Raw genomic sequence first — 371 nt, forward strand, 5'->3', positions numbered from 1 at the left:
GGGGAGGGGGAGGAGGAGGAGGTTATCAACGTCATTCACATCGGCGAGCAGGAAGAATTATTCACGGATTTGACGAAACCTCACATTCGTCTTTAGCCAGTCCTAGTGGGGGTGGTAGTGGAGCTATAGGCTCTTCGCCTGTCAACCATAGTCATAGTAGTAGTACGGCTACAGGGACCCGGGGGGGGGCTGGTGTCTCACCTACGAGTCCTGCTCCCCCTTCTCTTCGTTCGTCTTCTCATCTACCATGGGTATGTCGTACACACCATGCTTATGTGTGGATGTGTTTATCATGGGAATGATACACGCATCCACACACAATCAACTGGCTCGATCCAGGAATGGTGGCTTCATCTATCTTTATCTATCTA

At 50.7% G+C, this 371-nt stretch overlaps 1 protein-coding gene across 1 annotated transcript in view; it reads left to right on the forward strand.

The window, feature by feature from the left end:
- The window catches only part of CSUI_010162 (uncharacterized protein), a gene marked incomplete at its 3' end in the record, with an annotated part of 4,887 nt that overhangs the window by 3,077 nt on the left and 1,439 nt on the right, over window positions 1-371 (forward strand). The window contains exon 4 of the mRNA XM_068070267.1: window positions 7-251. Coding sequence (XP_067917757.1) covers window positions 7-251 — 245 coding nt within the window. The remainder of the gene's footprint in view (window positions 1-6; window positions 252-371) is intronic.

This window comes from Cystoisospora suis (genome assembly GCF_002600585.1).
Source record: "Cystoisospora suis strain Wien I chromosome Unknown contig_6779, whole genome shotgun sequence".
NCBI classification, from domain to species: Eukaryota; Apicomplexa; class Conoidasida; order Eucoccidiorida; family Sarcocystidae; genus Cystoisospora; species Cystoisospora suis.